Raw genomic sequence first — 12,918 nt, 5'->3', positions numbered from 1 at the left:
CTTTAAAAATACTCACCCCATGCTTGTCTGCCAAGTAGTCAAACAGCATTCTACCATCTCTTAATAATAAAAAGCAAAAATTACCATTTATCAAAGGTCACAGAAAACGAAATAAGCATATTCAACTTCTAAGTTATTATACAAAATCACTTTAAATGTCTATATAAAAGCTTAAAAATTCAATGAGGTTTCTTTACTTCTAATTAAAAATTATATGTTCAGTTTCACCATATCTAAGGTAAGGCCTTTAAAAGTTTTTTTGTAAGTAATAAAAACAAAACATTCTATTTTTGGTTTTTTTGCAGTACAAGGGATGGACCTCAGAGGCATTCTACTTCTGAGCTACCCCCCAGCCCTATTTTTTATTCTTTTATTTTGAACCAAGGTCTCAGTGAGTTGCGGAGGACCTCACTAAGTAGCTGAGGCCATCTAATAACCACAATCCTGTCTCAGCCTCCCAAGTATTGGGATTACAAGCCTGTGCAACCACACCCAGGTTACATTTTTAAGTAATGTAGTAGTCTACGTGATAAACGACACAGAATGGTATTTGTTTGCTGAGATTTATATTTTTCATAGATAAATACAGTCTTATTATAGATGACACACAAAGAGACAGCCAGTAATCAAGATTTAGAGTACAACAAACATTTAGGATATTTTCATCTATCATCGAAAGACTAGGAAATAATGGATTTAGGGTATGAATGAGATGAATATGTTCATCAAATGTTAGGTAAACAGTCCCTTGTAGCTTTAATAGGTACAAAACTGGAGATACCATTATATAAGAGACTCAAATAAATGTACTACACAAGACAGCAAGAATAATTCTACATGTAAATTTTTTTTTTTGGTGGTCCTGGGGTTTCTGGAAACCCGCCTCCGGGCTACACTCCCAGACCTATTTTTATATTTTTATTTGGAAACAGGGTCTCTTAAGCCGATGAGACTGGCTTCTAACCTGCGCGATCCTCCTGTCTCCACCTCCCAAGCAGGGAAACAGGGTTTCACTGAGTTGTAAAGGGCCTAAGGGATTAGTTGTAAAGGGATTACAAGGGGGCGCCACCACGCCCGGCATTACATGTAAATTTTACCTCACTTCTCAATCTGTTAATATTTCTCACAAGTGATTTACAAATTTAAAAGATTAATTAATCAAGTCAAACTTATATAATACCCATGTTATGTATTCTATATGATTATTATCCACACCAAACTGCCAAAAAACTCAATTTAAGTTTTCCTAAATTAGCTTTGCACGAACTTGAGATGCTAGTCTTAGTAAAGGACAAGCAGAAGTGAGACACAGTGGAGCACTCCTATAATCCAGGTACCTGGAATGCTGAGACAGGAAAACAATGGGTTTGAGGCCAGCCTTGGCAATTTAGAGACTCTCAGCAACTCATCAAGACCCTGCTTCAAAATGAAAAATAAAAAGGTCTAAGGTGCAGCCTGGGCCTAAACCACAATATCAAAGAGAGAAAATGAAGAGAAGTTGATGACAAAGGCGCCACGGGATAAAAGAGCAGATGAGCACAGCTGACTACCTTTTCTGGATTTTTAAAACTTAAAACAATTTCTTGTGTTTCTTTCAAGAAGTATGTTCTAGCATGTCTTTGGGAACAAAATTGTACATGCAGACTTAATGAGGGGGGCAAGTTGCCATTAAAATTAAAATGGGTATAATACTGAAATATGCCTGAAATTTTAACCTAGAAGAATTTCAAGAAAACATATGCTACAGATCATAGCTATGAGAAAGTATGAGAAATAATATACAATAGGCTCAGTAAAATTTTTAAAACAAGAATTGGGAGAAATTATAAGTTTAATTATATTAAAATTTTGTAATACTTTTTTTTTTTTTTGCGGGTCTGGGGATGGAACCCAGGGGCATTCTACCTCCGAGCTACACCCCCTGCCCGATTTTTTATTCTTTATTTTGAAACCGGGTCTCACTGAGTTGCAGAGGGCCTCACTAAGTAGCTGAGGCTGTCCGCGAACCGCGATCCTCCAGGTCTCACTCAGCCTCCCGAATGCTGGGATTACAAGCGTGCGCCACCACGCCCGGCTTAAAATTTTTTAATACTTGATCCTTTCATTTATCTCCAGTTTTGTACCTATTAAAGCTACAAGGGACTGTACCTAACATTTGATGAACACATTCATCTCATTCATACCCTAAACCCATTATTTCCTAGTCTTTCGATGATAGACGAAAATATCCTAAATGTTTGTTGTACTCTAAATCTGGATCACTGGCTGTCTCTTTGTGGGCAATTAATTACATGTAGTTTTCAATTGATAATGACCCACTTATACAAGTAATTTAGTATAATGCATATATACACATAGTTTTATCTTTCACTTTATAATATACAACTTCATCTTTAGGTATGTGTATATAGTTGTGTATGTGTACATGTGTGTGTGTATATATATATATTTTTGTATATATGCAGTACAATATAAGATAGTATACAATGACAGTAACTGTGTACTATTTGTTGCTTTTCTAAAAGTATCTGGTTAGGTTTCCCAAATCACATATAAAAACTTAAGAGCCAATCTCTCTAAATATATGGTTTGAACATATACTATAAAAAGTAAAGGTGCAACACGGCAAAATACTTAGCAATTCCTCAACTAAAGGCCTGGATAACGAACACTCATCTTGACGGCAATATTCAATTTTAGCATACTTATTTTTAAGTATTTTTTTAGTAACACGTATTAAATCAAACAAAGACAACATGCTTTCTTTGGGAACCAAGCTATATGTCTGTTTCTAGCTAAAGGGATGCTAGAGAGAAAATAATCTTATCAGCTCCACACTACCCTCCTTGGGCTGTGGCTGGAAGGATATGAGAAAATGTAGAAAGTGATAAAGTGAGTTCAGGTTTCTATTACAGTAAACAATCTATGTATAGCTCACGGTATTGCTGTGGAACAGGGTTTTTTAAGCAAAATTTTAGTTGGACAATTCTTTGTTGGATAAAGAGGAATATGGTCCTATTCTCTATAAGATGTTTAGCACCCCCCAGCTTCTATTTGCTGGGGGTCAGTAGCACCTTTCCAATAGTGACAACCAAAAATATCTCCAGATACTGCCAAATGTCCCCTGGGAACAGGAAGAAGGGGGGGGGGCGCTATAAAGTAATTAACTGTGAATAGCTGGTTGAAAAGAAAAAAAGTTTGTTTTGTTTTATGGTACTGGGTGGGGATGGAACCCAGGGGCTTTCTACCTCAGGGCTGTACTTCCAGACCTATTTTATATTTTACTTGGAAATAGGGCCTCACTAGGCTGCTGAGAGCCTCACTAAATAGCTGAGACTGGCTTTGAACCCTCACAATCCTCCTGTCTCAGCCTCCCAAGTACTGGGATTGCAAGCATGTATCTAAAAAAAGTTTTTTAAAAGTTTAATATAAACATTTATTAAGAAAAAATATTACCCCCTACAAAATAAAAGTAAATGAAAATAAGCAGATGAAGCAATCATTTAAATCATAATCTTTCGATATGGGATGCAAGAAAAATTTTGATTTAACATTTATATTAATCCAGGGGAGAGAATCTTTAGAATTCAAATTAAGAGATTACCTCGTTGACTGCATTTGCCTTGTAGTTTCAGGATCTTCAAACATCTTCACAATGGGTTCTGTTTCAGCCTGAAGCTGTTTTAGCTGTGCAACAACTGTGGTTCTTTTTTCTCTCAAAGCTAATTGAAGATGTAAGAGTACTGTGATGTTAAGGGATGTTAAATCTACTGCTCACCATGCAAAACACAAGACATAGGTCCACTTATTTAAACTATGCATTTATTTATTTATCCCAGACATATTCGCATGCCAGGGACCACCAACTCAGCACTTCCCCAGATTCACAATTTCTTTTTCTAATGCTACAAAGGCACATAAAGGAACTACTATTAAGGGGAAATGTGGCCGGGGTGAGGGTGGAAATGTTAAAGAAAAAAAGAAGCTAAAAAGTGAGTATTATTTAATACATGTGGCCAGGGGTGAAGGTAGGAATGAGAAGTAAGCTAGGAAATGTCATTTAATTTTACATTTCAGAAATCTTATTTTAAGCATTTTTATATTTGGTCCCATTTAATCATCACATTATTACTCCAGTGCTTCTGAACCAAGATTCAGAAGAGTTTATACGTTATTAATATTGATTTTCAAATGGGTTGAGTGGAATTAAATTTAGTCAATGACCTCTTTTTACTATAAATCCAGCCCATGATTTCTATATCATGAAAAGTCAGAAAACTTGTACATAATCTACCTTAGTAACGTATCTTAGATCATGGTTTCATTGAGAAAATAAGAAAAAGTGTACTCTGGGTGGGCTCAGCACAATATGCCTATAGTCTCAGCCACTCATGAGGCTGAGGCCAAGGAAGGTCGGAGTCTGAACATTGGAGGCAAACAAAGCAAAACCTTTGTTCTAAAAATAAATGCATAAATTTAAAAAAATTTACTTTTCTCAGCAAGAGCTACATTTAAAATTTTTTTTTTTTTTTTTTTTTTTTTGGTGGTACTGGGGTTCCTGGAAGCCCTTCTACCTCCGGGCTACACTCCCAGACCTATTTTATATTTTTGAAACAGGGTCTCTTACGCCAGCGCGGCTGGCTTTGAACCTGCGCGATCCTCCTGTCTCCGCCTCCCAAGCGCAGGGATTACAAGCATGCGCCACCACGCCCGGCGAGCTACATTTAAATTTTAAAAAGAGCCACTATCATTGGAGGAAACTATGCATAAGTAAATGTCAATCCAAACAATTTCTCTACTAACAGATTTAAATACTATGTGCATAGAAAAAAAATGCTATACTATTTCCCAAACTTATGGGGCCACTTTTGTTTAGGAATTACCGATTACACAGAAAACAAGAGTTTAGAAACTATCTCAGTAACTTTACAACATGAGTGTTGAATTTCTCAATCAATAATTTGTGATTACATGGCCTAAAACATGGCCCTTTTTTTTTTTTTTTGCGGTATTGGAGAGGAACCCTGGGACACTCTATCTCCAAGCTACACCCCCAGCCCTATTTTTATTCTTTATTTTAAAACAGGGTCTCACAGAGTTGCAAAGGGCCTTACCAAGTAGCTGATGGTGGTTCTGAACCTGGATCCTGCTGTCTCAGCCTCTCAAATGCTACGCCACCATGCCTGGCTCCAAAATTTTATTCCTAAGAAATTCCCAGGTGAAGCCCGGTTTGGTGGTGCACACTTGTAATCCCAGTGCTGAAAGGCTGAAACAGGAGGATCTCAGATGCGCACCCAGCCTTGGCTACTTAGTGAGGGCCACTACAACTTAGTGAGACCCTGTTTGAAAATAAAGAATAAGGCCGGGCGTGGTGGCGCACGCTTGTAATCCCCGCGCTTGGGAGGCGGAGACAGGAGGTTCGAAGCCAGCCGTGCTGGCCTAAGAGACCCTGTTTCAAAAATATAAAATAGGTTTGGGAGTGTAGCCCGGAGGTAGAAGGGCTTCCAGGAACCCCAGTACCACCAAAAAAAAAAAAAGAAAAAAAAAAAGAAAAAAAAGAAAGAAAAAAAAAAGAAAAGAATAAAAAAAAGGGTTGGGGGTGTAGCTCAGAAGTGGAATGTCCCTGAGTTCAATCCCCAGTTATGCAAATTTTTAAAAAAAAAGAAGAAATTCCCAGGTGAAAGTCAGGCATGGTGGCACATGCCTGTAATCCCAGAACTTGGGAGGCTGAGACAGTAGGATCTCAGAAGAGATCCTCTGAGAGTAGTGAGACTTTCATCAACCTGGGGAGACCCTTTCAAAATAAAAATAAAATAGGGCTGGGGGTGTAGCTTGTAGGTAGAATGGCCCTTGGTTCAAACCCCAGTCACACACAGAAAGAGAGAGAAAGAGAGAGGGAGAGGGAGAGGGAGAGGGAGGGAGGGAGGGAGGAAGGGAGGGGGGGGAGAGAAAGGGAGGGAGGGAGGGAGAACTGATAAATGAACAAACTCAGGTAAACTGATAATGCTGGTCTTGGGAAGCATACATAGAGAATAATGGCAATATTAGATGCTTCAAGAAAAAAATCTCTAAGGTACTTAATAAACTGACAAGTTGGCAATCAAAATAATCACAACATTCTTAAATAATCCTAAGAAAACGATCTGAACCATAAGCACAATTTTGATGATGCATACATAATCTGAAGTGAAGGTATTTGGTGACCATGTTTTAAAGTAAGTTCGTTTCTTTTACAGGGAGAAAATAATACACTTTAGATGCCCTATAACCTTCTTTCACCCAAAGAACTTTAAAATCACTCAAATAATTATGAAGCGTTTTTGTCTAAAGCCCTTCTAAACCCCCACTCTCAACGCACACATTCTTGGTCACAAAACAAACTTCAGTTCTAAAATCAAAACTTACCATGAGGAATGTCATCAGAATAAAGATTTTTGTACACATCCATAGCAAAGTCTACCATGTTGGTATCACTAAGAAGATCCAATTTCCCTTGTAATAATTCCTTTTCATTATATATCTGCAAGAGAAAATTACTTTCTAATGAATATACTGTTTCCCAAATAAATTAATACTAAGGTTAGTATGCCAAAATATGACTTCATGAACCACTTTTTTAAATAAATGTTATGAACTATTAATTCACTTTTGCCAGAAAAGCAACCAATATATAGCAGGCATCCAACCTACAGAGAAATAAGACTGTTTGGCCTATTAAAAATTTGAAAACAAATTAAAAAATTAAAGCCATTCCCACCTACTTCTGATTTATGTTGTCTTTTATAAAATCAAGGCATCTCATCCTTTTTAGGTAAGGCTGTGCATAAAGAAAGCCATACCACCTTCACTGCAAAGCAAATAAGAGCTGTCCTACTCACACAGAAGTAATGAGAAAAAACTGTTTACACCTTCTCAGCATCCCTTTCATCACATGATGCCATCCCACCTCTGCTTGATGTGGCCTCTTTTCCCTCCACATATTCTCTCATTAAATGGTTACAATCTTTATAATGCTTCCCCATCCATACCCCTGAAACAAAACTAGCACTCATTTCATTGTCAAGAATATCATACCAGGTTTTTGTTTTGCAAAATATTCAAGAAACATACTTTAACCCATAGTATAGAAACTAAATAGATACATTCACAAACTCACATATACATGAAGCATATTAAGCAATATGTAAGGATTCTGACAATATATTCAGGTATAGAGAGATACTTCAACAAAAGATTTCTCTAGTGAGCCTAATTTTGCTAAGGAAAAGAAAATACACAAAGACGATTCCATATCTCACTGCCCATGAGAAGCTCAAAGTGGTCAAATGATATGAGGTAAAAACTGAACCTTCCAAACACAAAACAGTAAGAAAAAAGTGAAATATAATAGTTACTTCACAACAGAGGATAACCTGCTAACTGGGCGATGTGTGCATGTATATCTACAAAAGTTTTTTTTTTAATCCCATTATGATGTATGAATACAGTGCACCAATAAAAAAAATTAAAAGAAAAATAAATAAAAATCAATAAGAGGGACTTCCGGGAAGATGGCGACGGAGAAAAGCGGGGCTTAAGAGCCCCATAACAACAACAAAAAACAACAACAATAGAGGATAACCTGATGGCCAGCAGGCACTTGAAAACATTCTCAACTCCATTAATCACAAAGGCAATGCATAATCCAACCACTATAAAACTAAAAAACCTGACAATACCAGTGTTAGTGTAGATGTAGACAAACTGAATTATTCACACTATGCTGGCAGAAGCAGGACCACTTCAAAAAATTGTTTTTATCTCCTAAAGCCACACATACTTCTAGATTCAACAATTGTATGCACTGTAAAGAAAAAAAGTAGATTTAAAGTATGGCATATCTATAACCCCAGTACTTGAAAGGTCAAGACAAGGTGAAAACATCGTTTTCATAGTGTGTCACTTCTTGCCACCCCACTAATAGCTTTTAATTTGCAATATCCTTCCCCACTGTGGATTCAAAAACACTTCCTCTGATAGCAGACCTACTGTGGCCCCTTCTTTTACACCTGCACATAACAAGCTCTCTCAATTCTGCCTCACAGGCACTCTTATTCTATATATGGCAGAAAGTAATATTTTAGGCTTTATAAGTCAAGAAGAAAAAATTGAGGGTACTTTGTAATTTTAAGTTTAAATAAACAGATTTTCAGATTTCAAATATTTTTAAATTAAAAGCATGAAAATAGAGTAAAATAACTGTAACACAGATCTAATGAGAATGAAATTTGGGGGAGAAAATATTTCATTTAATTGTGGACTAAAATTAATGTCTTATAATTGTAAACACTTTTGCATCCTCATTATACCCTCTGCACTCTAACTTGGTTTTTCTTTTTGGTACTGGGGATTGAACTCAGGGGCATTCTATCTCTAAGGTATACTCATAGCCTTTTGTATTTTTATTTTGAAACAGAGTATCACTAAATTACTAATGCTGGCCTTGAATCGGAAATTCTACTATAAGCTGCTTTCCAAGTACTGAGATTACAGGTATACGCCCAGCTTCTTTTTTACCTTTATATGACTCATTTGGGTATCATAGATTGGATATCACTTTTAGCTATTTCAAAGATTTTCTCTTTAGCACTCTTATTGATTCCATCCATTCTTTTTGTCCTCATATAATTCAATGTAAACATCTAGCTCGGAAAAAAAAGCCATCCATTTTCTCCATTCTAGCCAAGGACCACTAGACAATGTTTTAAAAATCTAAGTAACAGTGTTACTTGATGACATTCTGTACTTTTCTCTGATCACTAATTCTTTTCATTAATGTCTACATGGCATTTAACGACCAGTCTACTCCCAAACATTTCTATACTTCTCTCATAACCTTTCACTGCTACTCTCCCTGAGAATGACCAGTATTCTACACTGCATGATTTCTAATCTCAGTAACCCTTCACTACTGACCCCATCCCATTTGTCTTTGATTGGATTCCTTAGTCACCAGTTCCAGTCTTCTCAGAACCCTCACTCTCCCTCCCTTTTTACAGTATGGTCTAATCTTCCAATAGAAAACATTTAGAAGTTCTTACTCTGTTCCAATAGAGATAAGTGTCTTAACAACCTTAAAAGATAGGTGGTAAAGTCAACATTTTACACATTTTCTCATGGCTTTGTTAAGAGGTAAATGAACCTGCTCTATGGCACAAAAGCATTAAGTCACAGAGATAGGATTCCAAATCCAGGTCCCAATTCAGACCCCAGGGTACTAAATATTGTACTATTATTTGTACCAGGGTACTAAATATTGTATTATACTATTTCACATGAAAACACAAAACAGTGAGACACAAAGATATATTTATTTAATTACTAAACACTCATCAAAGGCCTTTATGCCAGACTCTATTTCATGTGCTGAGAACATAGCAAAGAATAAAACAAAATTCCCACTCTTTTGGAGCTTATATTCTCCAACACACTGCAAATTTTATCAAACAGTGTTTTAGTACAATATTCATATGGTGGCTACTGACTCCATCCTTACCAGCCTTCAAGACTCAGCCTTCTCAAAGACACTTCTGCCCATTGAAGGTAACACGATCTCCTCAATTTTGACAGCTCTTTGCCAATACTTGAATAGATGTATTACTTTTGCCATACAAACACACACACACACACACACACACACACACACACACACACACAACTCTAAGTGATTTTAAAATGTAAGACTTCTGGGTTTTATCTTGGGTTTCTTTTAATTCCACAGCCCATTATTTAGTAAATAAACTAACATATAACATATAACTAATAAGTAATTACTAAGTGAACAGTAGCATCTGCCTTGGTATATTAAAGCCATCTCACCAACATTCTCTCCAAGAAGTGAGGTACTGGGTAGTTATTTCTCACTGTCTCAGAGTTTTGGTCTTGTCCTTTAAAAACTAATGTATACTTTTCATATTCCTTTCTTGTCTGCCTCGAAAAACCTAAATGAAAAAGAATGCAAAAACATGAGGTTCAACTAGCTTATTAGCATTTCTAAGTAGCTGGTAAAGAATTTCAAAATATGGCACATTTCTCCTCCTTGATCTCTGGTAAATCACTATCACCTATCCAGAAAAGGAAGCAAAACAAATTAGCCTTTGAATTCAAGCACTAATGTACAGGCATAAAAATAAAAGCCAAGGCAAAAATACATCTGTTCAAGATAAGGTTTTATATGACAAGACCATCTTGGACTTTATTAAAAACAAACTTTGATGTTTCCTAACATCAACAACCTTACAACTGTTTATATGTGTTTAGGGAAGGTTCATAAGAATATGAGAATTATACCTGTCTCAATGAACCAGAAGTATCTGAAAGTTCTGAAAAGTTATGAGAACAATTTAACGTATATGTATAGAACTTGTTTTATTAGGATACACAAAATCCACCATCCACGTCTAGAGTTCCCTATGTTCTAATCTGATTTGAGAAATATAATTAATTTATTTTTCTGGGCAAAATTCTACTCCTTCGTTATAGAAATGTTACTTAGTGTAATTACTAGACTGCACCAATTTCCCAATAAACTCGTATAACTAAGTTTGACAGTTCTTTTAACTCAGCCTTCCCAGCTCAATAAAACTTTTAGGGCTGGAACTTGACTTAAGATGAAGTTCCAGAACTACACTGAAAGTTACCTCGAGAAGCTAAAGGAAGGTAAAGTCCAATTCAAATTACTTGCAGTGTGTACTTACACACTAGAAAACAAACTTTAGGTCAGAGTTTGTGGGATTCTGCTTTTTATTGTCGTTGTTTTCAGTCCTTATCCTCGTCTTACAACATATGCTACGCTTGTAGGAAGTGACTATCCAAAAGATCAGGAAACAAGACGCAAAGAACTCACTAGCCTCACGGAAACTGGTGCTAAGTATTTCTTTTAAATGTTAAGAAAAGTCACAATTCGGTACGCAATAAACTAAATCCAAGCCCACGGCTCCCAGAATTAAGAAAAAGGAAGCACCAAAACCTGTTAACGACACCCCTACAAAGACCTAGTCGCCCCCAGGAGCCGGCCTATGCGCCAGCGCTCCTCCAGGGAGGGGATGCGAACCCGAGGAGGGAGGCAGAGACCTCGAGGAGGGAGGCAGAGACCCCACGGAGGGAGGCAGAGACCCCCACGGAGGGAGGCAGAGACCCCGAGGAGGGACGCAGAGACCCCTCGGTGCGCAGCCGCCGGGCCGCGCTCCACTCCAGGCGGGTCCCGGCCGCCCCGCAGGGACCAGCCCGGCCGCCTCCACGTGCGCCCGCCGCGCCCAGCCCTCCGCCGCCGCCCGCCGCCTCGCCCGCGCCCTCCCCACGCTCCGAGCCCCCTCACCTCCTTCACCGAGAGGAACTCCAGGAGCGGAAAGACCAGATGCCGATCCAAAAAGTGCGCGATGCGAGTAGTCAAGTCGTACTCCGCCATCTTGCCACAGAAGAGGAAGAGTTGGTTTGCGAAAACTTTATTGAGAGCGCCGACAGACAGCGCTACTGCGCATGTGCAAGGGTGAAACCTGCTCAGGCCGAGGGGCGGGGTTCCGCCGCCGCGCAGAGGATGACGGCGCATGCGCACGGGCGCCTGCCCGCTGGCGACTACGGGGCGTGTCGGCGCTCTTGTGGGTCTACGAGAATATGTGTGTGTGTGTGTGTGTGTGTGTGTGTGTGTGTGTGTGTGTGTGTGTGTGTGTGTGTGTGTGTGTGTGTGTACACATTCTACCTCTGAACTACACTTCCCTTCCAGACCTATTTTTTTATTTTTATTTTTGAAACAAGGTCTTCCCTAGGTTGAGTCTCACTACTTTTGGGAGAGTGGCCTCCAAGCTGCGATCCTCCTCTCTCAGTCTCCGAAGTACTAGGCTTACAGGGGTGTGACACCATACCGGGCTTGGGGATACAATTTTATCAGCTGGCCTGCAGTCTGTTCTGTTGTTGTTTTTGTTTGTTTGTTGTGTGTGTGTGTGTGTGTGTGTGTGTGTGTGTGTGTGTGTGTGTATTGCAGGGATTGAACCCAGCGGCATTCTACCTCCCACCTGCACCCCCAGACCTATTTTATTTAATTTGAAACATAGTCTAGCTAAATTGCTGAAGCTGATTTCAAACCCTCTCAGCCTCTCAAGTATTGGTATCACAGGCATGCTCCACCACGTCCCACTATTAATAACTATTGAAAGCTCAGAATTGATTGCTAGGCAGTGCCAATTGCCTTGGAATGCACCAAAGAACAAGATGATGAGGCCTCCACTCTCCAGGAGGTTACCTACAAAGAGGAATATCTGAACTTTTATTTGGCAGTGATCGTTTGGTTAAATCAGAAGGGTCAGGTATATAGTAAAGAGCTATAACTTGGCAAGAGTGGTTGCATTGAGCCTTTTGAGATGGCTAGAGAAATTCAGATGGGATTTGGGACGGTTAGGAAAAATTTGGATTAGGCAACAATTTAGCCGAGGGCTGTAGTAAAAGGAGGTGGTGACTAACTTTGGAGTCGGGGTAAAAACGAGAGAAAAAACTTGATGTCTTAAAAAAATCTGTTCAGTGTGACTGGGGAGTAAAGTTAAAGAGGTTGACAATGCCCAGGTCATTATTATGGTAGGGAGAGAGAGAGAGAGAGAGAGAGAGAGAGAGAGAGAGAGAGTGTGTGTGTGTGTGTGTGTGTGTGTGTGTGTGTGTGTGTTGTGTTGCTGGAGATTGAACCCAAGAAGCCATCTTCCACCAAGCCACATCACCAGCCCTATTTTATTTAAAAAAATTTTTTTGTTGTTGTTTTTGGCCGGGCATAGTGGCACGCGCTTGTAATCCCCCTGCTTGGGAGGTGGAGACAGGAGGATCCCACAGGTCGAAAGCCAGCCTCTCTGGCTTAAGAGACCCTGTTTCCAAATAGATAGATAGATAGATAGATAG

The 12,918-nt window shown here is 38.8% G+C and overlaps 1 protein-coding gene across 1 annotated transcript in view; it reads right to left on the bottom strand.

Annotated features, from left to right (window-relative positions):
- EIF3E (eukaryotic translation initiation factor 3 subunit E) overlaps nt 1-11,455 on the bottom strand; it is a 36,946-nt gene extending 25,491 nt beyond the window's left edge. The window contains exons 1-4 of the mRNA XM_080695008.1: nt 11,357-11,455; nt 6,406-6,520; nt 3,605-3,722; nt 17-59 (exon numbers count right to left, since the gene is read on the bottom strand). Coding sequence (XP_080551134.1) covers nt 17-59; nt 3,605-3,722; nt 6,406-6,520; nt 11,357-11,446 — 366 coding nt within the window. The 5' untranslated portion in view covers nt 11,447-11,455. The remainder of the gene's footprint in view (nt 1-16; nt 60-3,604; nt 3,723-6,405; nt 6,521-11,356) is intronic.
- Nucleotides 11,456-12,918: the final 1,463 nt, after the last annotated feature.

This window comes from Muscardinus avellanarius, assembly GCF_963383645.1.
Source record: "Muscardinus avellanarius genome assembly, chromosome: 4".
NCBI classification, from domain to species: domain Eukaryota; kingdom Metazoa; phylum Chordata; class Mammalia; order Rodentia; family Gliridae; genus Muscardinus; species Muscardinus avellanarius.
This window is presented reverse-complemented; position numbering and strand designations above follow the sequence as displayed.